Source organism: Cyclospora cayetanensis, unplaced genomic scaffold (assembly GCF_002999335.1).
Source record: "Cyclospora cayetanensis isolate NF1_C8 unplaced genomic scaffold, CcayRef3 CcayRef3_contig_7, whole genome shotgun sequence".
NCBI lineage: Eukaryota > Apicomplexa > Conoidasida > Eucoccidiorida > Eimeriidae > Cyclospora > Cyclospora cayetanensis.
In genome coordinates, this window is record NW_020312700.1 from 239026 (window position 1) to 260002 (window position 20977).

At 55.8% G+C, this 20977-nt stretch overlaps 4 protein-coding genes across 4 annotated transcripts; 2 read left to right on the forward strand and 2 right to left on the reverse strand.

The window, feature by feature from the left end:
* Positions 1 to 74: 74 nt before the first annotated feature.
* Positions 75 to 2285, reverse strand: LOC34620773. Its single transcript, XM_026335466.1, has 7 exons — positions 2161 to 2285; positions 1858 to 2098; positions 1519 to 1606; positions 1208 to 1268; positions 841 to 1006; positions 466 to 537; positions 75 to 374 (listed from the first exon to the last, which is right to left on the reverse strand). The coding sequence occupies exons 1-7, from the start codon at positions 2283 to 2285 to the stop codon at positions 75 to 77; spliced, it is 1053 nt and encodes a 350-aa protein (XP_026191251.1).
* Positions 2286 to 3161: 876 nt separating this feature from the next.
* LOC34620774 lies at positions 3162 to 5018 on the forward strand. The gene has a single exon (XM_022734010.2). It carries the CDS (start codon positions 3162 to 3164, stop codon positions 5016 to 5018), a length of 1857 nt encoding a protein of 618 aa, XP_022588935.1.
* A 1053-nt stretch (positions 5019 to 6071) lies between these two features.
* Positions 6072 to 8526, reverse strand: LOC34620775 (zinc finger CCCH domain-containing protein 13). Its single transcript, XM_026335438.1, has 7 exons — positions 8452 to 8526; positions 8131 to 8197; positions 7866 to 8043; positions 7249 to 7401; positions 6975 to 7059; positions 6751 to 6839; positions 6072 to 6522 (listed from the first exon to the last, which is right to left on the reverse strand). Exons 1-7 carry the CDS (start codon positions 8524 to 8526, stop codon positions 6072 to 6074), a joined length of 1098 nt encoding a protein of 365 aa, XP_026191223.1.
* Positions 8527 to 9164: 638 nt separating this feature from the next.
* Positions 9165 to 18898, forward strand: LOC34620776. The gene is made up of 20 exons (XM_026335467.1): positions 9165 to 10868; positions 10977 to 11044; positions 11200 to 11387; positions 11746 to 12338; positions 12576 to 13385; positions 13886 to 14066; positions 14344 to 14516; positions 14685 to 14844; positions 15008 to 15154; positions 15493 to 15636; positions 15786 to 15892; positions 16029 to 16116; positions 16263 to 16309; positions 16495 to 16608; positions 16769 to 16879; positions 17098 to 17229; positions 17592 to 17865; positions 18139 to 18201; positions 18377 to 18691; positions 18777 to 18898. Exons 1-20 carry the CDS (start codon positions 9165 to 9167, stop codon positions 18896 to 18898), a joined length of 5541 nt encoding a protein of 1846 aa, XP_026191252.1.
* The last annotated feature ends 2079 nt before the right edge of the window (positions 18899 to 20977 follow it).

The following is a 20977-nucleotide window of genomic DNA, read 5'->3' on the forward strand; positions in this document are numbered from 1 at the left end:
TCAACTTGTGGAAAACCTGATCTGCTCTTCCACCATTTCTTCTTTGGTTTCTTCTTTGATTTATTCTGGGCAATTCAGTTCAAGGTATGCAATTCGTTTGCCCCAGTGCTCAGTCTTGGAATATGCGAGCCTACCGATCTCCCCGACTTTCCTTTGGATTCTTCTGACGCTTCATCCTCAAAATCATCACCCTCTTCTTCTTCACGTTCTTCTTCTCGCTCTTCCTCAGCAAGGGCTTGGCCTTCCCCCTTCTCTTCTTTCTCTTGTGCCCTGGCCAACTTTATCTCGAGTCGCTGCAACTTATCAAGATAGATAGTAATCTTCTCGTCTGCCAGCTGCGTGTCTCGTTTGAGGAAAAGGACATCAGCCTGAGACTAAGAACACGCACACGCACAGATGCAGTTGCCAGGGAGCACAGAACTGACCAGAATGGAATAGCGCGTTGAAGACATTCATATGACTCACCGCGCCACCCTCCACTGCATTTGATGCTACCTGCCGCAACTCTTGCTGCACTCGCCTCCTGTCAGATTTCGCCTGAAGAGAGGATCATCCATTCAATGCCACGATCGCAAGATTTTCATTCACGCATTCACGTATATTAGCTGTGCAAAAGTGATAGCGGTAGACAAATTCTCGGACAGCTTTGTAGCCACAAAAATCTACGGCTAGTAAAGCAAACAGGCAAGCGTGTGTAGTTTCTTCTGGTAGCAAAAATAGAAACACGAGCACAAACGCTAACACTAGGGGATATCCTTTGCATGAATAGACGTAATTTAACAGGGGATGCTTTTGAATCCCTTTGGGATATTGTGTGAGGAGGGAGGGGGGGAGTCTAACTTTTGTTAGTTCCTCTTGCGCCTCGGCGATTTCCGCCTGCAATTCGGCGATCGTGTGGCCCTTGATAGTCGCCATCTCCGCCAGCTCCGCGCTTCTTGCTTGCCTCATTTCGGGAGAGTTCATCTTCCCAAGGCATGCAACCGCCCTTGCGAACTCCAGCTTCTCCCTGGAGACAAGCAGCGCATGGAAGCAGATTACATGTCGAATGCGTCACCCCATGAACAAATGAAAGACAAAGAGGGTATACAGGATGTGATTCAAAAACAGACAAGAGAAAGAGGATGCCAGATAGAGCGGCATGAGTCCAGAGAGAAACAGAGCTGGTGACTTGCTGGGAAAGTTCAAAGATAATTCGGCAGTAACCCACGTGGGTGTCGGTTCAGGGGGCAGAAGGATGATGACTGGGGCGGTGTAAAGAGGCTCTTGTTCTGTATAGAAGAACATTAAACATTCATTCCCTGCGGCGTGTGTGCAGTAGCAGACGTACGACCTCCAGCAGTTAATTCGATTCCCTGAGATAATGTAAAGTGGGTAACGGTTTCGTAAAACGAATGTACGTTTCATAAGCATTTATAATGGTGTCTCACAGTTTGCTCTTCAGGGGGAGGTGGGGGCTGCACCACTGTGGCTGAGTAATTGACGCCCTAGGTAACCAAGTGTGCGGTGGAGGCATTGCACTTAGAAGTTTTTTTGGGATATCGCTACCTTTCGGACGTGAGATGAAGTCGCCGCAGACAGCATCTGAGGAGAGACATGAGTTAATGCTCTAAAGGCTTTCTCAGAGGAGTAAAGGCCCTACGTCAACTGCTTCCTTCAGTTTGTTGCCAAGCTTCGTAGCTGACAGAGAACGAAACAGCATCAACGGATGTACGTTAATACAGAAGGAAATTCCTTTGTGTCATGCTCAATTCACTTTTTTCGATTTCCTCATCCACTGCCGTTTGCGCTGCTTCCTGTAATGTCGACGCGTTGAATCTGATCTTTTGCTCCAGTGTTCCCTGATCATGAAGTCCTTACGATTGCATCAAGGTCCACTGGCTGCGCCTCTGGGGCAGAGTCAGCTGCGGGCTGCGCCTGGTCTTGCATGACCCCGCCCGGCATTCCATTCAAGACTCCCGCACCGGGAATTCCCGCGCCGAGAACTCCCGCTCCGGGAATCTGCAGAGTACTTGCCAAGCTGTTCACTGCGCCTGAAAGTGCCCCCTTTGCAAGATTTCCCAGGAACCGCTCTAGAGCAAATACGTAGAATTCATTAGGGCTTTATGGGAGGCTCAAGGATAGACAATACCTTTAGTTTGCATGAAGTGAGGAGAACGGAACCCTTCATCCCCCCGGGGAACGGTGTCATTGTGCCCATCAAAAGGATCACTGCATGAAACAATGGCTACATGGATGAACAAAGCACAAAATAGCTTTGAACTCCCAATGGAGTAACAGTGCGCCATTTTGGAAGCATGCTTAAGGGATCACGAAGAACATATTCTGCACGCTTGGGTGCTGCTGGGTCATGGGGAACAGTGGCACGATGCGGTGTACAGCCAGCTCGTGCAGAACTGGGGAGAGACCAGGTAATTCAAAACCATTTTCAACATCAGTAATATCGAAATGCTTATCATTGAAGCTCTAGATCATCTTTTCAAGAACAGTGCTTTTTGTTTCCAGCCTTGGATGGGCCTACGCGCCAACCAGAACATCTATTATTTTGTTTTGGGGGGCTCCGGAATGGGCCCATGTGGTAAACTTTCAATGTTACATTAAATGTGTGCAATTAAAATGATAAACAGTTTGTGCTTTATGGTTTAAGCCTCAAGGTATCTGCGGACCCAAAAAATTTTTCATGGGTTGTTGTCGGTCCAGTGGTCGTGGTGCGCTCCTACGAACATCGCTCTGTACTGCAATGGATGCATCATTGATGATGCGCTCCTCAATATGCAAGAGATCATTAGCCCCTTAGGCTACCGAGTATATATAACAGTATTAAGGTGTTTAGGCGCAGAAAATAAGCAAGAGCAGGATGAAAGAGAACAGCGGAAGAACTTGGAGCGGCCACATGTCGTTCGTGTTTCCGGCGGACCCACCTCTGCTAGTCGACTGCTGCGCATTCCGTATCTGTACACACAAAAGACCATCTATAGTTCACAGTAGCTTAATTTTAATATGAATATCACCTTGTAGAATTCATCCAGTGCCTTCTCTCTAGTTAGTCCAGTAGGGAGCCCCTTCTGTTGTCTGGCGTGCCCCAAAGGTCGCGCAAGCATACCGCCTCGCCTTTTGCGTTTTTTCAGACTCGTTGTCGTCTTTACCTAAAAAGGCCAGGCATTATGAGTATTTTAGAGAGGGAGCCGACTCCCCAGTACATAGTTATAGGGGGCCAGGAAGGAGATAGACCAGAGGAGTCAGGAAGTGACCCTGGGGCCGTTGGGGAAAGCCCTGTCATTCAAGGGGTGTCTGACACAACCGAGAACTATCACCAGCAGGCTGAGATGGAAGGAATACACGGCGTCAGTGGACGCAGAGGAAGCTTAGGGCTGCAGGAGGACCAGCAAGCAGATAACCCTTTTAACCAACAGGGAGGCCCCCCAGATCTACAGCCCATATATGAGGATTATAGAGGCATGGAGAGTCAGAAGTCGCCAAGACGGCACTCCGGCGATCCGCAAGAGCCTCCTAACCCTACAAGCAACGTAGCAGCACGCCCAAGCGACACTCTTTCTTCGAAGGCCCTTACCGCTCGCAGCACCTTGAAGCGCGCAACGACGTCCATGAAAGAGGGCGTTAAGCACGCCTCTGCACAGGTTGTAATTGCTGGAGAGAAGGTGGGGCAGGCTTGGAATAGGACCCTAGACAGCGCCATGTGGGTTTGCATCGTGTGCGGCTCCCTTTCCATCATTCTCATAGCCGTAGCCTTAAGCCTACGGACATGGAGGTATCAGGAGCTAATGTATCAGGACTCGAACGGACACAACATTACTCGCGTTGAGCTAGGCCTTGCCTACCTCCAGAGAATACAGACCCTTGAGAGAGCAGGCGACACCGGGGTTGTGGTCATGTTCGATCCTCCCTTGAGCTATGACGACGCCATAAGCAGTGCATATTGCCTCCCTGAAGAGGAGCTGTCCGTTCCTGGAGAAGAGGAGGAGCATCCTTCTGAGACGGCCGACACTGCGCCCTCCCTGACCGGATCGTCTGCAGTGTCAGAAGCGACAACAGAACCAGCACCCAACGCTGGGGAGGCGTTGGGGGCCTCTGCTGAGGGAGGGAGAACACTGCTGGATGAGGGCTTCCTGCCGCGTCAGCTACAAGATTCCTCTGAGGACACCTCTAGTCGCGAGGGACCGCTGGCGAACCCCCCACCCTTCAGTGTGACTCTTGGAAGACACCCGGGTGTACCTGGCTCCCTGTCGGGCCGGTATGTAGAGATGCGGGAAGCCTTGTTGGGGTCTACATTATTTGATCTGCACTGCAAGGACCTCCCGCACTTCTTAAAGAGTGGCTCTTTGTTCCTGCGCATGATGACGGGGTACATTGTGTTTGCTTCCCTTGGCATGATCGCTGCCATTGCGTCAATGCTGCTGGTCCCCTTCAACAATTCCTGCGTCCTTAAGCTAAAGCAGCTGCCCCTCAACCTTGTAGGCACGGTGTCTTGGATGGTCGCGCTGATCGTGCAGCTGAGCGCTCTCACTGCGTGGGGTGTCGGCACTGACGTTGCAGCCTGCGTAACACAGGAAGGGGGAGCTGCCGTCTGCAGGCTGGGCAGTGCCACCGTCCTTGCGATCGTTTCGCTAGTCCTGACCCTCGTTGCGACCCTCTGCTTCTGCATCTTCTTCACGCACACACTCATCAGAAACCTCGGCCGCGAAAAGGAGAAGGAACTCCATCTCCGCGAAGAATCCGAGCGCAGGCAATCCATGGAATTGGTACCCACTAGCACCTCGGGGCACCTGATAGCCCACCCAGGGGCCCCTGCAGAGGGAGAATCTGTGTCAGCACAGCGCGGAGAACTGGGCGATGGCAGGCACTATGGAGGTCTCGAAAGAGGCTCCACCCATAGTCCGAACCACCCTTGCCAAGATGAAGCCAACAGTCGTACTGTATCCCTCGCGGAAGAGTCGCAGGACCGCCGACATCGAAGATTTGCGTCGGGGCCCCCTTCCGGAGCCGTTAGAGCCACTGCTTGAATTGCACAGCGGCAGTGGGGGACGTGTTGTGAGGGGGGGGGCGAAGAGGGGCCAGGAGCGGCCGCCTCCCCTCTCAGGGGCCCCCCTTGCGCCGCCCTCTAGCCCCTGAACGCTCTCCAGGTTTCTCAGAAAGAACGCACACGTACACATGCAGACACACGCACACACCCGGCCTGTGCGAAAAAACATGGTGTAGATGGGGATGCAAGCAGCCACCGCCTCTGAAAAGCAGCATCTTGGGCCCGTGTCGTCCTTGCCTGCCTTTTTCTAGACTGAGGCTTGCGCCTTCCACATTTGCTTTGCATGCGGGGATGAAGCGGCAGCCCGCGGCACATTCCTGGCCCTCCCCGAGGGACGCGGGATGCTGCCGCCTTCGGCCTTGTGCTGGAAAAACCAATTCTTTTGCTCAATCCTTTGCGAGTCGGGGGCGAGAGGGGTTGCAAAATCACGAAAAAAGCTCGCTGCATCCTCGCCAGGGGCCTCTCATGATGAAGACACACTTTTCTCCAGACGAGGCGCTTCACGAGAGAACAGCTCTCCGTACGCTCCAACGAAAAACGCATCTCGCACGATGGCTTGGAGCAGTGCATGCCCTGCGCTCTAGGAGCCACGTGTCAGCAAGGCGACTTGCCAGCTAGCGTGCAAGCCATTTAGGAAGCCATCGTAAAGATCATCTAGCTAGGTGATAGGCTACCGAGAAAATGCCGCACCGCATGCGGCCTACGAGGCTTGCGCTCAACGCCCCCCGCCCCCCGCCCCCTAACCAAGACGCCCCTCAAGCAGGGCCGTTGTATTGTTAATTTCCAGGAGGCAGCAAACAACTCTCTAGTGTGCGTAGAGCAGTCAACCTAAGAACTTGCTAATCACCCTCTAACGCGTGCCTTCTATTTCAGCATACACCCACAATCGATGAATGAGGCAGTCAGCCGCCGGCCAGCCACAAGCCAATCGGCTCGCCAAGCAAATGCTAGGCAGCTCTCCCTTTAGGCAGTCCCCCCCTAGCCGAAGCACCCAACTGGTGATCTGACTAGCCGGCTGCGCTGAGAATGTTTGCTAGCGCGCTCCACTACGCTGCCTCGAGGCTGCACTGGCTGAGCCTCGGCCACCCCTCGAGTCATCCGATGGCCGCCTGTGTGTCTCCTTTGCCCTCCAATCCCTTTCCCTTTCCTTCTGCTCCCTCTCCCTTTCTCTGTCTCTGTCTCTTTCCCTTTCTCTTTCTCGCTCTCTTTCTCTGTCCCTTTCTCTTTCCCTCTCCCGTTCTCCCCGCGCTGCTCTGCTGTGGGAGGTGGACGGGGGCCCCTCGGGCATGCCCCCCCTTCGCGCGTGACCCTCTGGGGACCGCTCTCTATCCCAAACGCGCCGGCTAGATCTGGCGTTTTTATCTCTAGAGGGTCCTATGGACCCCCCCCGCTTGCTCCAGTCCACAGAGGGGCCCCTCGACGAGACCCTTGGCTCCGCCCTGCTGCCCGAAGGGCTTTCGCGGCCAGCATAGCTTCTTTCCGAGCTGCACCATGCACACAAATACAAATACACACACAAATACACACAATACAGAAATACACACAATACACAAACACACACATAAATACAAATACACACACAAATACAAATACACACACAAATATGCATATATATAGACACAGACCACTCGCACCATTCGTCACAATGCGCCGGCAGCGGAATACCCCTAGCCAGCCAAGAGATTGCCACACAGCGAAGGCCTCGAACACACCGTGGCGGGCGCGTATTAGTTGTCGCCTTCAGCTTGGCTTGCAGCTCTGCCACCTCCACTTTTAGAGAATCTCGCTCGCCCTTAACCTCCTAAGCACACGCCACGCACACCGCCCTCGCGAGCCAGCCTCAGGAGCCAGCAGCGGCCAGAAAAAAAGACCCCTCAAAAGGCTGTCTGTGAGCTACACGCCCTCTTCAAGCCCCACCGACGCCGCAAAAGCCTACACTAAAATTAACAAACACAGCCTGGAGCTTCTGCGAAAGGTCTTCATTGTCAGCATCGAGATCCGCGTTCAGCTCGCGCAGTTGCCTGCACACCAAACAAGCACGCCGCCCACACGACGATGCACAGCATCCGTGGCGTCATCCTCGCCACTCTGTCTCTTCTCTCCTCTCCTCTCCTCTGCCCCCGTTGACTGCGGGAGGCGTAAAGGCCTGCCGCTCATCGCCTAGGGCCTCTATTCGGGGGCAGCCAAGCGGCATCGCAGGGGAGCCGTGCCTCAGCTCATTTTTCAAGAATAGAACATGCTTCTTGAGGGCCCCTATTTGGCTTGTCGCTGGGAGCAGAGAGCCCTCTGCAAGCGCTCGTCCAAGCTCTGCGTTCTCCTGCTGCAAAGTTCTGCACTTAGTGATCAGTCGCTGGCCAGTGACGCTGAGGCAACCGCAAGCGCACATCGAAAAAAGGGTAGCTAAATGCCCATGGGAGCTGCATGCGAGCTCGTGGTACCAGATGAGGGACTGCATACGTGAAATTATAGATATTTAGATAGATATATATGGATGCGCTGCCGTCAGAGGAGCTCGTGGAGGCCTCTGCATGGAGGAGAAAGAAAGAGTCCACTTGCGTTCCCTCCACATTCATGCAGCAATAGCGAAAGCAGCAAGATACTCTTGTCAGCAGCAGTAGCGAAAGCTGCAAGATACTCTTGTCCGCAGCAGTAGCGAAAGCTGCAAGGTACTCTTGTCAGCAGCAGTAGCGAAAGCTGCAAGATACTCTTGTTAGCAGCAGTGGCGAAAGCTGCAAGATACTCTTGTCAGCAGCAGTAGCGAAAGCTGCAAGGTACTCTTGTCAGCGGCAGTAGCGAAAGCTGCAAGGATTCGAGCGTAGATCCGCACCTCTGTCCAGAGAACTGCTGCGCCGTCTGAGCCTCCTTTGCCTTCTCGATGGCCCCCTCTGCCTCTGCAAGCCGCGTGCGGAGCGTTTTGATCTCGAGCTGCGTTGCAGGGTCCAGGACGAGGCCCCTAAGCGAGGGGCCCCCCTGAGATCCTGCAGGCGTGGGATGCCCAAGAGGCGCTGGAGGGCCCCCTGCGGTTGCGCGTCCTTCGTCCTCCCGTTTGATATCCTTCGTGAAGGGGAGGCCCTCCAACCCCCCCCCTCCGCCAAGCTGAGCTTTGGATAGCTGGCGTTCTAGCGAGGCTAGTAGAGACAGGTGAAGGGCCTCCCGGCGCTGCAGGACGCGCATGCGAACGACAGTGCATGCGGCTGAGGGGGGGTGATCTGTATTCCTACCTCTCCATCCAAACACATGTATATGTGTACACACACACAGAGAGACCCCAACCAGCCCCCTGGGGCCCGTAAGAAGTGCACAGGGAAAGAAGGAGAGAACGAAAGTCGCATGGGGCCCCCAACGCGCGGACGTTCCGTATGTATGTCTACAGCTGAGGCTTCAGGGCAGAGAGGGCTGTCGCTTGGCCTTACTTTGAGTTCGGCAATGACTTGCAGGAGCTGCTGGACGCGCTGGCTGTCGCCCGCGTTCTCAGTTCCCTCCTCCATGGGGTCCGTTGTGCAAACCCGAAGCGCGAAACTTGAGCGGGAGAGGAAACGCAGTTTCTGCAGCTTGCCCTCCCGGCGGAAAGGAGGGTCCTAAAATCTGAGCTCCTTCTCCCTCCTTTGAGTGAATACTGGGAAAAGCGAATGCACAAACACGCTAGGGGTCCGCAATTCTTCGTCTAAACCGGAAAAAGGGCGGCGTCTTACGAAAAGGCCCCTTCGCGGGTAAGGTAGGCATGGGGGGCGAGAGGCTGGGGAAGAGAGGGGGCCCCCCGGAGCAGTAGCAGGTAGGCTTGCCTGTGGCGCATGGCCTCGCGCTGCACGTCGATCCTGTCGAGATTCTTTAGAGTTCTTCCAGGTATTCGCTCCAAGTCTGTACGTTAAGCACTGAATTCTAGCCCTCTGTGAGCGCCTTGCCTTGTGGAAGCGTCCGCGGAGGGCAGCACTTTCCACGGGGGGAGCCGAACACCGCTTCGAGAGCCCTTCCCCGCAGCAGACGATAGTTTGTTCCTTCTTGGACCGTATTCCGTTGATTTTCAAGCGAATTCTCAGCTCTATTTGGGCTCCTCGTCGGTCTTAGGGCAGAAGGAGGCCCCTCTCCTGCCCTTAGGCCCCAGTACGTCCATACGCGCGTTGCGATGATGCCGCTCACTCAGCGGGTTTTGCTGCAGCAGCAGCAGCAAAACTCGCTTGCAGTCTTGGCTGCTTTCTTCGAGGGAGGAGGAGCCAACAACGCGTCAGAAGGCGGCAAGCCGTCGGGAGATGACGCCTCCCGCCTTCTTCGGGAGGGCCCCCCCCTCCGGCTATCTGCCTCCGAGAGGGCGGCAGGCCGCACTTGCTGGACGGCACTGCGTACTGCCTTGTCATCTCGAGCTGCGGCAGCGGCTGCTCCTGCAGAGCAGCAGCCGCTGACCCTCGCGATTACCGTCACGCTGCAGTGTCTGGAGAAAGCCATGGAAGAGCTGCAGCATCAGAACGAGCAGGAGCGTGGGGGCGAGGAGGAGGTCGCAGAGAAGGGGCCCTTTAGGGGCCCTTCTTTGTATGTCGTAGGTATGGCAGTCGTTCTGGAGGCCCTGCTGGCTGCCGGCGCAAAGGCGCAGCTTCTCCCGCAAGCGGGAGAGCAACAGCAGCAGTTTTTGCGACAGCTTCTGCACCTTCTTCAGGCCGCAACCGTCGCTCCCGCTGCTCCTGAGAGGGCTTTTCTCTCACTTGTGCAGTCCTTGCGCCTCTGTATGGGCATCGAATCTCGCAAAGAAGGAGCTGTTCGCACCGTCCCCAACGGCAGATGCGGCCTCGTAGCCGGCATCTCGCGCGGCTGCTTCGAGGTGCTTCTGCGTGTCGCAGCAGAAGTGCCCCACGTCTCTGCGCAGGCAGCAGCTCGGCGTCTCTTGCTACACGCACTCTCTAGGCTCTGCGAAGAGCTGCAGCAGGGGGAAACTGCGGCCTCGGCGACAGCCTCCTCGAGTCTAGGGGCCCTCACTACTGCGCTTATCCGGGCGCTCAAGCAGCAGCAGCAGCAACAGCAACAGCAGCACCTGTCGGGGCAACAGGGCAGCAGCAGCGGAGCCAGGCTGCTGGTGCTGCTGCAGCGGATGCTGCCTCAGCTGCTGGGGGCCCTCGGCCGCCGTCTGGAGGCCCTGCAGCGGCTGCCGCCGGAGCAGCAGCAGCAGCAGCAGCAGCAGATGTTGATGCAGCAGAAGGAAAAAGTTGAAGCCCTATGCTTGTTGCTGGTGCAGAAGGGATACAAGGGAAAGGTCCCCGCAGAGTGCTTGGAGGCAGTGGGAGTAATCCTCACGGAGTTGTTGCATCAGCGACGTGCATTGCTGCTGCAGCTGCAGCAGCAGGATGAGCAGCACGGCGAGCAGCAGCAGCAGCATCAGACATACAGCCTCTCCTCGCTCTGTCTTGCCTCGCAGCTGCTGCCGCGGCTGCTCTCCAAGAAGGGGGCCCTCTACTGCTGCACCAGCGGGGGCCCCCGGGACGTTGCCGCTTGGTGCGCCGCTAGTTCTGCTGCGGTTGCTGCCGTCATGCTGTGGGCAAGCGAGAGTTTCGTGCAACAAGAGACGCGACAGGAGACAGGCACTGCAGGAGCGAGTGGCAAGTCAACAGGTGCAGCAGGAGCAGTAGCCGATGCAGCGGAGGATCAATTGATGGCCCTTATGGACAGGCTCAGCCTCGAGGCTTCGCGACATCAACAAGAACAGCATCAACAACAGCAGGAGCAGCAGGGACGGAATCGGATGGGCGTGTGCTTATCCTTAGTGCAACGCTTCGTGGCAGCCCTCGCGGAGATTGTGAATAAGGCCTCGGACCCAACCGCCGTATCGGCAGCACTTAAGGCAGCAGTACGTCTTTTCCAGTGGCCGCTAGTCTCTGCGCACATGCGCGTGTGTTCAGAGGTCTGCCGCTATCTAGGGGTGTGTTGCGCGTATGTGTGTTCGACGCTGCTGCAGAAGCGGTTGGTGCTGCAGGCTCAAGTCACGAACGTGCCGCTATACTCGGCTATCATCCCTCTCATCATGTGCGCCTTACATTCCTCTGCGCCCTCTTCGCTGCCGAGCTTTAAGCGTTAGACTGCCGAGCGATTCGTGCACTTGGCATGGCAGGCCCTGCACAGCGTTCCCCGCAATGCATGCAGCCTGCCGCATGTCGAGACGTGTGCTTCGTGATTCACAGGAGTTTGCTGCATTACCGACACAAGACGCGCTGGCCTGAGGCCTTTGAACTGTGCACCGAAGCGTTGACTGCGTTGGAATGTGCTTCTTTCGTGGATTTCCTAGGATGCAGTGTAGCAGACGCCAAGCCCAGCTGCCTCTCTCTTGTAAGCGTCACACCCTCAACCCCCAAACTGCAGAGGCTCTCGAGTTTGCGCGCACACACAGACTGTGCAGCCTATCATCTCCACTCGGGGACCCTAGCAAGGGCCCTCAGCTTAAAAGTCTGCACATTCGACCCGCCTTGGTCACCGTGAAAATCCTACTCAACGCTGTGGGAGCGGCGTGAATTTGTGAGGTGTACAAGGGGCATCGCCGCTGCGTTTGTAAAGCTGCAGAAGCGCTGAGGGTTCACGAATGGGAATATGTTGCTTTGTGTTGATGGCTGCACGCTTGCAGCGAGCGGTGGGATCGATGAAGGGACTCGAAGCCTTTAGGGAGGCCTATCTCAGCTATCACTATCCTATCTTTCTGCCCCTCATCTCTGCCATATGGTCTCTCCTCCTAGCGGCGGAGGGCATCGCGCTCAGGCAGCTGGAAGAGGCTGCCGCGATGGGGGGGGGCAGCGACGCGTCAAGAAAAAATGCAGCTTTTTTGAAGGCGAAACAGCAGGAAATCCGCTTTTACAAGTTCGTGCAGTACTTACCCTTGCCCCCTTTTGCGAAAAAGTCAAGCGAGGTTTCTGCAACTATGGATGGCGCTCCTTTGGGCCCTTTTCCAGCGCAGGGGAAGTCGGGGTGTATGTTGTGCGATATGCTGTGGGTAGCCATATATCGCGCGCTCCGGCATACCCCTTCCTCCCCCGACACCCTACTCCACATTCAAGCGCATGGAGTTGAGGTCGGTTACTGCTGCATTCGCTTTTTGTCCCTCAGGCCTCAGCTGGAGGTTGCTTTTGGAACTGCGGTGCGCGTGTTTGGCTGCATGCGGCTCTTGGGAGATGGACAGGAAGGCACACGCTTGCACCTCTCGCTCGCCGCTAATGCTTCGGTCTCCTTTGAGGCCTTTGTGACGCGCAGTAATGTCTGGATGCTGCCGTTGTTACAGCGCTTCGTCTGCAGGGATAGCCTGCAATACTTTTGCAGGCACATTTTACCAGCGGTGAGCTGCTACAAAAGCGCGGAAGTGGAGAAGGAGGCTGCCTTTTTTCCACGAGGGTGTGCAGCGTCTAGCCATGCTGTGGTGGCCCCCGCCGGTGCTGTTTTGGCCTGCTATCCACGGAGCATGTGCTCTCTGTTGTTGCTGCTGCTCTTATTGTTGCTGTTGCTGCGTTATTGGTGCTGCTATTGCCGTAGTGCTCTGCGTCGTGCGTGCGTGAGTGCGCATGCGTTGCTGCAGGCTGCAGCCGTGCAGCGTCGGGCAGAGGAGGCGACAGCAAATGGCCGTTCGATAGAGAGCAATGACTGGGTGCGAGTGCACAGGCAGCTCTGGTGTTTGCTGCCGGCCTTCGCTTCCCAGCCCTTAGATTTGGAGGAGGTTCTTCAGGGGGAGACGACGCCTGAGGGAGGCAACGGCTCCCCGCGAGACGGGGAGGAAGCTTCAAAGCCCGCACAGCTGCTTCCCAGGATATTGGAGTTGTTGCACGACGCCTTCCTCAGGGAAGCCGCGTGCGCCGCCATTGTTGCTCTCTCCAGGTCTGCAGCCGCACCAGGCGGGCATACGGCCCAGCAGCAACAACAACAGCTACAACAGCAGCAGCAGCAGCAGGCAGCGCTGCTGTGCTTCGGGGCAGGGAGTGGTGGAAAACGCGCGCCGACACCAGCGGGGGCTCGCGTCTTACACTGTTTGCAGCAGCTTGCTGACGCTGCTGCTGCTGCGTCTCCAGGCGACACGGCAGCAGCAGATGCAGCACAAGCTGCCGTGCAAGCAGCAGCGGCCGCCGCAGCGCGTGCCGCTCGCATTTGCTGCCCCGCAGACAGCAGCTTGCTGCCTGCCGCAGTCACGGCTGCAGCAACATCCCACAGCAACCGTCGAGCCCTCTCTGCCTTCGCCGAGGAGACTCTCGGGTTCTTGACGGTTCGGTATTTGCTGTTGCACAAGGACGTAGCAGCGGGAGCTGCGGCAGCCAGACCAGCGGAGGCGGTGTTTGCTGCGCTGTCGCCCTCCGCGAAGGCCAAAGCTGCGCAGCAGCTGCTCCAAGCAATTCAGGTAAGTTTCTGAGAGACGCCAGGTCAAAGAGCTCACGGGGGGCAGATCTAAGAGGTGCAGATCTACACACGCATACACACACAATATGAGTTGTGGAAAACGCGTTAGACGTCCTCCAGGAAGCAACGCGCCTCGATTTCACGGAGGGCAGATAGGGGAGTACACGGGGTATGCAGCTGACGCGGACCGAGGCGGGCGACACTCCAGCGCTCTGCCGAGATGAGATGCAAAGGCGGTCATGCAAGGACTCTCATGTGGCATTCTTTTGCAATTAATGCCGCCTTTGCTCTGATCTGGCCCTTGTTGCCCCCCGCCCTTCCCGTGTGATCTGAGGGTCTTTTTTTGCCGGCCGTTGCGGGAATGCCTCCCTTTAGACCCACGTTTTTAGCGTCGCGTCATTCGTTGTGCTGCTCGGACGCCGCCATGTGCGGGGTTCTCTGGGGGCTGGGCTGCATTGGATTTTTCCCGAGGGTTGTTGGGAGGTGCCGTTTGGTTATCAGGCCTTTGCGCCGCTCTGCCCGCGTGCTTTGATGGAATCAAATGTGAAACGCTTCTCGTCAGCCCTTCTAGCGTCTGCGGCTTCTGCGTCCATCGCGGCGTCTCCCGCACTCGCCCCGAAAGAGTGTGCAGCGTTGGTTGAGGTCTGTGACACCTTGCGGCCCTTCACGGCGGCAGACACGGGTGAGTTTTTCTTTGCGGCCATGATAAAGGTGTCCTCGTGAATTCGTTCGACACGGGAGGGCAGTGGTATGCGCGTCTTGTTACGGGAATTTGTCCTCATGGGCTGGCGGCGCCTACTCGAGTGCCTCGTATTTCTTATTGTAAAAGCGAGGGCAGAGCCCCTCGTCTTCGGCGCAATGTCCTCCCTGGAGCTCCCTTCGCGGCCTCCTTTTTCTGATACACCTGCGTTTGTCTATACGCCTGGGTTTGGAGTTTTGCTGCTGGTTGACCCCTGCAGGCGCCGATCTCTTCCAGGCGTTGCTCGCTCTGCTGAGACGCTGCTCCAGCGCACTAAGCGGCAGCAGCAGCAACTCCGGCAGCAGCAGCAACACCGTCCTGCTGCTGCGGACGCTGCAGCGGAAGGCATACGGAGCTCTGAAGCATACACTTGACGACGCCGAGCAGCATTCGGTAAGGCCGCCCCTCCGCTAAGCAGACACACGCCGATTTTTATACGAGCCCCGAGACTAGGAACTCAGGAAAAAAGGGCCGCGCGATGCACAGGGCAAATATCCCGAGGGTTGTCTAGGCCGAAGGCCTTAACGGCAGCCTTCCTGTGTGCTTTAATGTGCGCCGAAGGGGTTTGTGGTCGGGCAGCCACAGTTGTTGGAGGTGTGGGCAGCCCTCAAGGAAAGCCGAGGCACTACCGCAGCGGCCATTGACTTAAAACAAAGGCTCGGCTGTCTCCTCGCGCTTCTGCAGTCCTTCGACAGACACCGCACGGCGTTCCCCGAGTCTGGTAAACCCCGAACGACCCTTTTCGAAAGAGGGCGCAGTCGGCGCTGTTCCCCTGGCCTCTCTTTCGCTGTAACCATCAAGAGAGAAGTGCAGTGCACGCCTTTTGGAATGCGTCTGTTTGACCTTTTGAGTGTGTCTGTGGGTGCTCGACGGTGTGGCAACAGAGTGGGAAGGGCTGCTGCAAGAGGTGCTGCCTGCGGCGGTGCCTGAAGTACTGCTGTCTCTAAAGGACCCCAACAAGAAGAGCCGCGAAATCGCTGCTGCTGCTCTCGAGGCCCTCGTCAAGCTCTGTGAAGACAAACAGCTTCACTGTGAGGGGCCTTTCCCACATGCACTTGCTGCTGCTCGTGCGCCTACTGCTTCCTGCTACCCAACGCTACAAAGTCTTTCCTAGCGACTCTTGCACTGTCTCCTCCGTTTTCTTAATGCCCGGCAGCATGCTGTGTGGACCTTTTGCGTGCTTGCTCCATTTCTCTTCTGCGTGCTTTTGACGTGTATATCATTCACCGCTCGACCGAGGTGTGGCTGGGTAGCTCGTGTAGCAGGTCCCAAGCACTTGACAGGGAGTGCCGGCATTCTAGGTTTTTGCATGTACATGTCTTTCTGTGTGCATGTGTGTTTGTTTTTTGCTCCGGGATGCTTCTTTCAGTATCCGCCCTGGCTACGTTTGTCGCTGCTGGCTTCGGCGGTCTTGCACCCGAAATCGGGGGCCCTCAGGGGGACCAAGGGGCACCTCCTCCGTTACTCAAATCCGCGGCAGCCCTCGCCTTAGGGAGACTCCTTGACCTCTACGGTACGCTTCCTGCACCTACAAGGCCTAAACCCTCGGCAGTGTGTCTGTGCCTGCGTTGACGGCCGCCGTGTTTGCTAAAGGATGGGTTGAAAAGCGCTTCAGCGAACCGTTGGGTTGGCACTCCGTAGGGTGTACCGTTTGTGCCGTAGGTGATGAGCTTCCCCACAGCCAAATCCAGCAGTGGGCAAAGGTTGGATTGTTGCTGCTCAAGGATCACAACCGCATCGCCTTTCTCGCAGGCCTTCACTTCGCAAAGGCAGGCCCGAAAGCTAGCTCACCAGAGTACCAGCCTTTAAACTTCCGTGTTGAAACGGGGAGTCATGGCTCATGCTTCATCGGGAGAAGTTGGCCACATGGCGCTGCACAGAGGCTCCGCTTTTTCTGTCTCTCAGGCATGCATTCGTGCTGGTGACATGGATGACTTGGCCGCCTGGTTGCCTTCGATGCTCGCCGCCCTGGATAATCCAAATGCTGCAAAAGGTTCGTGCTTCAAGCTTCAACCCGGCAGCCTCGAGATTCCTTTCTTTGCAGCGTGCGGACCCTCCCCCCCACACCCCCGCTGATTCAGGGTAAAGAGTGGGGTTCAGGCCTTGCGGCTTCGTTGCGACGTCCATGTGGGTGTGCAGCTCGCATGAAGATCCGCCGTTTGATTGAAAAGCTGTGCAAATTGATGGTGCGTCTGCTGCTAGAGTGTTATCGACTGCTCACTATAGCCTCTTTGCCCTTTGGCTGCGCTGGCTGAGCAGCGACCTTCGTATTTACCTGTTTGCCCGAGAAACTTTGGGTGTAGGGTTGCTGTCCTGTACTGCCCTCGGAATATAGAGTCAGACTTCTCAAGTCTTTATATGGGTTCCACAGGGCGAAGAGGCTCTAGAGAAGGCCATGCCAGAGCAGCACATCCCTTTGTTGCGCTACATCCTTCGCTCCGAGAGGCGGCGAACTATTCGGCGGCTCATCCAACAGACTCTGAAGGTGCTGCGTGTACCCTACCCCGTATTCCTAAAGTCTTGTGCCCAAATAAGCCGCTGATATCTGGAATACTAGAGGAGCATGCTCTTGATCCGTCGTCCACCCCACTATTTTTTAACAACGTGCTTCTAGAGTTCATCATATCCGGCTTGGGGTGTCTTAGGGAACGGCTGACTCGGCTGATGAGAGTGAAGGCTCCGAGGAGGAGCGAGGAGGTGGTGAGGAATCCGAGACGGACGCAGATTCGGAGGACGATGTCGCCGTCGATGAGAAGGTATGCGAATCAGCTGCTTCACCCGGACCCTTCGTCAGTCTCGGATTGGGGATCTAGCCCCTTGGTGGCAGAGTTTCGGTCTTAAAGGGTCTCCCTGTAGCTTTTGCCGAGTCTTTCCGCCTGTTGTCGTGCAAGGTAATGGAATGACGCGGTTAGGGGCATAGGGCGAAAGCTTCAATACCTAAGGATTCACAGTTTGCTGGGGTTGTGCGTCTCAGGTTGCGCCACCACGCAAGGCGAAGGCCAGAGGGGAGGAATTGCGGGTTGAGAGCCGAGGCGTTGAAGCCGTAGGGATAAAATCTCTGTTAGATGCCTTTGAAGAGGAAAGCGAAAACGAGCGAAGGTCCAGGGTAAGCTTACTTTTGACTGAGCGACCCAGCTGCATGTTTCTTTGAGTCCGCGGTACCGACGGATACTCATCAGCAAGCGGGTGTCATATCTGGTATTGCATGACCACTTCTCAAAACCTCTGTATAAGCAGCTCTGGGGGCAGCCCTTTTCAAATAGCACAGTGCTCCCTCTTAAGCTGGCCAGAAGCATGTACGAGCATGCTGTAAAGTGCTGGGAGAGCCATGTGTGGGGCTAGACATAGCCACGTTTCTGCCGCTGCCGCTGCACCTGACAAACAGTAAGAGTGTGCACTACACCTGTAGGGCGTTGGGGTGGATGGATGGATATTCGTATGTCCATATGGATGTGACTGACTCTGCAGCGAAAGCGACAATCAACAGGGGCTTCTTCTTCGGGCAATCTGTGCATCTTCGAGGATGGGGACGGGGCTGACGCATCGTCTGCTGTTTTAGACTTCTGCGGTGTATCCGCTGCTCAGCAGATTCTCGTTGGCATGCAGCCGAGAAAAGACAGAAAGACAGAGAATGCCGGTAGAGGAGCGAAGAGAGAACGAAAATTCAGTCAGGTGAAGGTCAACGAAGACGGTAAAATCGTCATCGAGGATGAAGAAGAGAATGATGGTCAGGAGACGCAAGGCAAACAAGGTTAGGCAGCATGTTCTGGGACTGTAAATACTGCTTCCGCGCGGGCTCTGTGTACCGACGCGATGTCTGCCACTTTGGCATTGGCCGTGGCATGTGCTGCTGCTGCTTCTGCTGCTGGCAAGCCGAAATGATGGTGGGGTTGCTGGAACTACGGCCGCAGCGGGCACCTTCAGGTGCCCTGCTATTGGCTGCGCCTGTAGGATATGAGGCGGCTTCTGCAACCTAACTCCTTCTAGGCTGGTTTGGTGCGCTTTCTGTTGGCAGCTCCCAAGTTCTCTATTGGCAAGAAGACACCAGCCGCGGGTCGCCGCAAAGGCTTAAAGGCAAGGCGCAATATTATGCCTTTCGGGGAAAGACGGCCGCTTGCCGGCACAGGCTAGCAGACTATGGCCTGGCCAGCAGCAACAATTAGCAATAGGGTACGGGGGGCGACTCGGGGGAAGCCGTGGATACAGGCGTTATGTTTGCTTGCGCGGGTGATGCTGAGTTCAGGGCCTCTCCTCCGCTGCTTCTTCCCCTGCTGCGGCCAAGTCCAACAACCCCGACAGAAGCCCGGCCACGACTGGAAAGCGAGTAACTCTGAGCTGTCTGGCCGCTCGGCGTGCCGCATTACGCGAGATGCGGAAGAAGCAGAGCGGCGGGCACTTCGTGCAGCGCAGCGGAGAAGAATTTAAGGCCAAACGCGCCCAGGGAGACCTTAAACTCAAAGCAGGAATGGATCCTTACGCCTTCGTGAAGCTCAATAGGGGCGTGCTGAAAGAGAAGTATAGGGCTCAAGCTGTTAGGGTCAGTCAAGTTGCAATCCGACTCGCAGAGCGTGACACACTGTTCACAGATGTGGTGGCAGTCACTCTAAGCTTCAACTATTCATTCACTATTCTCATTCTCTTCAGCCTCTTTAGCCTTGCTGATCGCAGAGAATGCTGGAGCCGAGCCCTCACCGAGGGGCGACGGTGCAACTATGGAAAGGGGCGTCATGTGTCCATACGGGGCAGAAGCAGATAGCGAGGGAAACGAAGGCTAAAAGGGAGAGAGCGAGGCTGCTGTGCGGCTCTTGTGCTGCGGGGTGCTGCTGCGTTTACAGTCCCTCAAGTCTGTCATCAACAAGCACAAGAAGCGGGGAGGCGCAAAAGCCAAAGCGGCATCCAAACGGCGCCGTTAGGGCCCCCCTTACCTCGGCGAGGGGGACCAGAGGGACAACTCCAAGGCATTTCGTTTACTAGCAGATGGACAACTCAGCTGCGGGGCCTCTGGTTAGCACAAGGGCCGCTTGCGCTGATTCATTGGTTCTTTCTGGAATCCTGACTGAACACGTCGAGATTTTAAGAAACTGTCCTCCTTTAGACAATGCTAGTTTTGAATGGTGCAGCCGTCGTCGATTTGCTGCTTCCTAGCATTCTTGCCGATGCTCTTGCCTAGCAGCATTCCCGGTACAGAGAAGACCTGAGAGACATGTTATGGCGGGCTAACCTACACGTGACCACTAGTGACATTTTACTTAGAAGACTCTAGGGATTGACGAGTTGGCTCGTCTGTTCGTACATCTTAGAGCCTGTTGGAGCAATACAGGATGGAGCAAGGCCCTACACGAGTGTGCTCGATGCTATGTACAAGTAGCTGTGAATGCTCGACTGTTCTAGAAGGCGTATTTACGCGTGCCGTGGCTGCCCCTCTCCCCTGATAGGGCACTTGGGGGACGCTAGGAGGAACAGGCACGAGATCATTTGTGCGGTGACCTTGGAGGCAGTGTTGCGATTGTGGTTCCTAAACAGCAGCAGTCTCTCACGTGTCACCTTCGCAGTCTCACCCACGCAAAGCCGACCGCTACGCATGTGCAAACGCCTGTGGAGTTTTTTCCGAAGTTCCTAATTTCTACGTAGGGTGAACTATATGTGCACAGAGGAGCGCCTGAGGACTCGAAGGGCGCAGGCCCTGCGGCTACGGATCATGTCACAGCATCCTTGAGAGCTGTTGCGACAGAGAAACGGCTAAATGGCTTTCCAATGAGAGAATGTGCGGGGACGCAATTCCTCAGAGTATACAAGACATTCCCGCTAAGCAAGGCACGCTTTAGGGCCCCATAAGCAGATCCGCTGGTCTGCCATTTATGCCTTCCATAGAAGAAGGTTGCAATGTTTTTTGCCAGGGCCTTCCTTGTGACTGCTGTTGGTCTCAGGGTTGTTTCTCCAGGGCAATGAGCAACTGGCTGCACCAGCGGTTCCTGACTGCCTCGGGAGTGCCCACGGGTTTTCCCAAGAGAACTCTGGCCAGAAACAACACAAACTCGGAGATACCGTGTCTTACATTTGCAACAATACACACGCCACGTACATAAAAGGAAATACGATCAAGTGGAGGACGCCTCAGTGCTTCAGATTTCTGCTCATGGAGATGCCGACACGGACACTTGCTTTTACAGCTTGAAACACAACACTGGCAAGCATAGATCGAGCGCCCTACCCTAAACTCCCAGCTTCCAATGCTCAAACATTGGTTTCGCACACAAGCTCCCTCAGCAGAGGAAATGCGTTGCACGTGTGTCCACCGACAGGCAGGCAGCCAGGTCTCATCGTTAAAAGCATTGCAGTATGAAACCTTCAAAATGAAGACATTGAAAAGGGGCAAGGGAATATACATGCATTGCCACACCCTGACTGTGGCCAGTGTGAAGCACGGGGGCTGCGTCCTGGTGTGGATGCACTGTGGGACGATGGAGAGCACACTCCCCCTGAATTCTGGGCAGTATTCCTCGATCCTGCGAACACGCTGAACACTTCTTCTCCACAAAACACACCTTTCAGACGTAGACTTTGTTTCAATCAAGAATTTTCAATTTCTCAGGGACCAAAGCAAGATGCTCCTCAGGGCCTTAACGATTGCTGGTCTAGCGACTCTTTGTTTGCCATCCTTCCTTGCCCCCTCCCTCCAGGGCCACAATCTGACAAGTAAATTCCTCCCCCTAGTGAAGAGTTATTTGTGTTAGAGCCTTATACAACGCTTTTGTACTGCTTAAGCGTGCTTGCGCAATCGAGCCACAAGTTTTTCGCACCCCTGAAAGGAAGACAGACAGGGAATGGGGAGGTCGAGGACAACGACGGCATCA

Bases quoted from the DNA above. Each gene is read 5' to 3' on its own strand.
- LOC34620773 (XM_026335466.1), bottom strand. From the start codon at position 2,285: ATGGCGCACTGTTACTCCATTGGGAGTTCAAAGCTATTTTGTGCTTTG. The intron at 1,607-1,857 runs GTAAGGACTTCA...GAAAGCCTTTAG, and splicing joins CAGTGGACCTTGATGCAATC to AGCATTAACTCATGTCTCTC. The intron at 538-840 runs GTTAGACTCCCC...TCCTCTCTTCAG, and splicing joins CGCAAGAGGAACTAACAAAA to GCGAAATCTGACAGGAGGCG.
- LOC34620774 (XM_022734010.2), top strand. From the start codon at position 3,162: ATGAGTATTTTAGAGAGGGAGCCGACTCCCCAGTACATAGTTATAGGG.
- LOC34620775 (XM_026335438.1), bottom strand. From the start codon at position 8,526: ATGGAGGAGGGAACTGAGAACGCGGGCGACAGCCAGCGCGTCCAGCAG. The intron at 8,198-8,451 runs GTAAGGCCAAGC...CGCGTCCTGCAG, and splicing joins AAGTCATTGCCGAACTCAAA to CGCCGGGAGGCCCTTCACCT. The intron at 7,402-7,865 runs GTGCGGATCTAC...CGGTTGCCTCAG, and splicing joins CAGCAGTTCTCTGGACAGAG to CGTCACTGGCCAGCGACTGA.
- LOC34620776 (XM_026335467.1), top strand. From the start codon at position 9,165: ATGCCGCTCACTCAGCGGGTTTTGCTGCAGCAGCAGCAGCAAAACTCG. The intron at 14,845-15,007 runs GTAAACCCCGAA...GTGTGGCAACAG, and splicing joins CACGGCGTTCCCCGAGTCTG to AGTGGGAAGGGCTGCTGCAA. The intron at 15,155-15,492 runs GTGAGGGGCCTT...TGCTTCTTTCAG, and splicing joins TGAAGACAAACAGCTTCACT to TATCCGCCCTGGCTACGTTT.